This window comes from Chaetura pelagica, unplaced genomic scaffold, assembly GCF_000747805.2.
Source record: "Chaetura pelagica isolate M959 unplaced genomic scaffold, ChaPel_1.0 scaffold436, whole genome shotgun sequence".
Taxonomy (NCBI): domain Eukaryota; kingdom Metazoa; phylum Chordata; class Aves; order Apodiformes; family Apodidae; genus Chaetura; species Chaetura pelagica.
The window spans coordinates 1,400,170-1,402,009 of record NW_009953651.1 but is presented as its reverse complement, the minus strand read 5'-3'; the positions used below and the strand labels follow the sequence as shown (position 1 = coordinate 1,402,009).

Below are 1,840 nucleotides of genomic sequence, written 5' to 3'. Positions count from 1 at the left end.
ACACACACAGAAAGGACTGTGCAGCCTCAGTACTGCACACGAGGCAAATGTTACCAGCAGAGACAGGAAAACAGCAGCTGTGCACCATTCTTGGACACAAAGTCCTCAGGAGTCACGAGGTTAGCGCAGGATCTGTTTTTTTCATGCCTGGTTTTGCTGACTACAGAATCACTTAGTCAACTGTAATAATCAGAATAAAAGTTCTCTCCTAAAGTTAGACTAGTTTTATGCTAATCTATGGCAAAGAAAAGCAAGTCAAATCTGTCAGAATTGTGTCTAGAAGAAAACAAAGATCAAATATATGAAAATGCCCTTGCTGAGATCGAGTCCTTTGAGCTGCCTCTTGGAACCACCCTAAGGTATGCATCGTTTAGATAATGTTATATTGTTCATGATGGATTTGTTCCATTTTGCATCTGTTCTTTCAGCCAGACCAATATATTAGAAACTTTGTTTTCCTGACCCTGAAACCTACAGGAAAGTTTAATTTAATTTCAATGTGATTGGCCCTAACTGAAAAAAATACAAACCAAGGTCAGCCACTCAGCTCTTTTCACCAAAACAAAGCTATCTGTTACTGCAGGCTGGCTGCAGATTCATTGTGAAGAAAAGTACTCTTAAACTTTAAAACAGGGGAAAATTGCTCTTTTGGGTAGCAGTTTTTAGTTTGATATTAGCAGCTACACTTTTAAATAACTGCTTCTTAGATTTTTAATAAATGCAACCCTTCTTTAACTGCTAGAGACAAAACTACATAAGGTATTATTCTTGATATTCCTAAATATCTGAAGATTTTAGTATTTCATTTGCAGCTTATGGAAACTATTTCATGGTAAAAGTGCAACTGAAAAAATTTCCTCTGCTCATTCATCCCTACAAAAAATGTACCATATAAAAGATTATGATGTTATGTGTCTAAGTATATTGTCAGTATCTGTAGAAGAGTTTTAAAAATAGCCTGCCTGGCATTGTAGGCATCAGATTGCAGTGACCATCAGGCTAAAGAAAGAAAACCTAGTTTACACTGAAAAATGTATTTGTCAATCTATGTCTTCAGTAAGTTGCTGGTGGAAGAAAAAAGGAGCATGGGAAGACTATTACTACATTTAGTGATTTCTTGAAGGAAGTACTACTGCAATGGTAGCCTGTAGGATTTTTCCTCTTTCTGCAGCATGCACTTTGCAGGCACTTGTCTACAGTGGGAAGAGTCCTTGCTGATTTAGTACGTGTCATCAGTAAATTAATCTGAATCAACACTGAGTATGACAAAACCACAAGCATAGACAAGATGTGTCTTTGGTGCCATTTATTAACTAGTGTCCAGGTGTAGCTGCACCAGGGCAGAAAAGATGATGCATTTGATTACAGTAACTGGAAGGGTGCCAAACACTTGCAGCTCTAGACTTTGATGCTTTCACTGTTGTAAACCGTAGTCAGTTCCTTACTGGAAAAGTATTTTACCTTTAAGTTTTACACTTCAGGCCTATTTCTTTATGTTGGCTTTTCACTTTTGCATGGATAACTTTGTCCAGAAGGAACGTGTACCCTGTCTCCTGAGCATGCAAAACCCAAGGACTAGTTCATCTTTGACCATAACCCACGAAGTGTATAACTTAAATAGAAAACGGGCTATTCCTCCTTCATTGAACAATGAAGCTTCGCTGTGCCCGTGCGGGAGGGCGCTAGGAAACATGTCAGTTTCCAGCGAAACACAGCAAGAGCACGTACAAAAGGTGCACTTTAAGGTTATTCTGTTTCTACCCCAACTTTGAAATGTCTGTCTCCTAAAGAGAGGAAGGACAGAAGCCGCTGCAGAACCTCCTGCAGAGCTTCCGCGTCG

At 39.2% G+C, this 1,840-nt stretch overlaps 1 protein-coding gene across 1 annotated transcript in view; it reads left to right on the top strand.

Moving 5' to 3' along the window:
* Positions 1-237: 237 nt before the first annotated feature.
* Positions 238-1,840, top strand: part of EXOC6 (exocyst complex component 6) — a 92,786-nt gene continuing 91,183 nt past the window's right edge. Inside the window, exon 1 of the mRNA XM_010000119.1 lies at positions 238-359. Within this exon, the coding sequence (XP_009998421.1) occupies positions 238-359 (122 nt within the window). The remainder of the gene's footprint in view (positions 360-1,840) is intronic.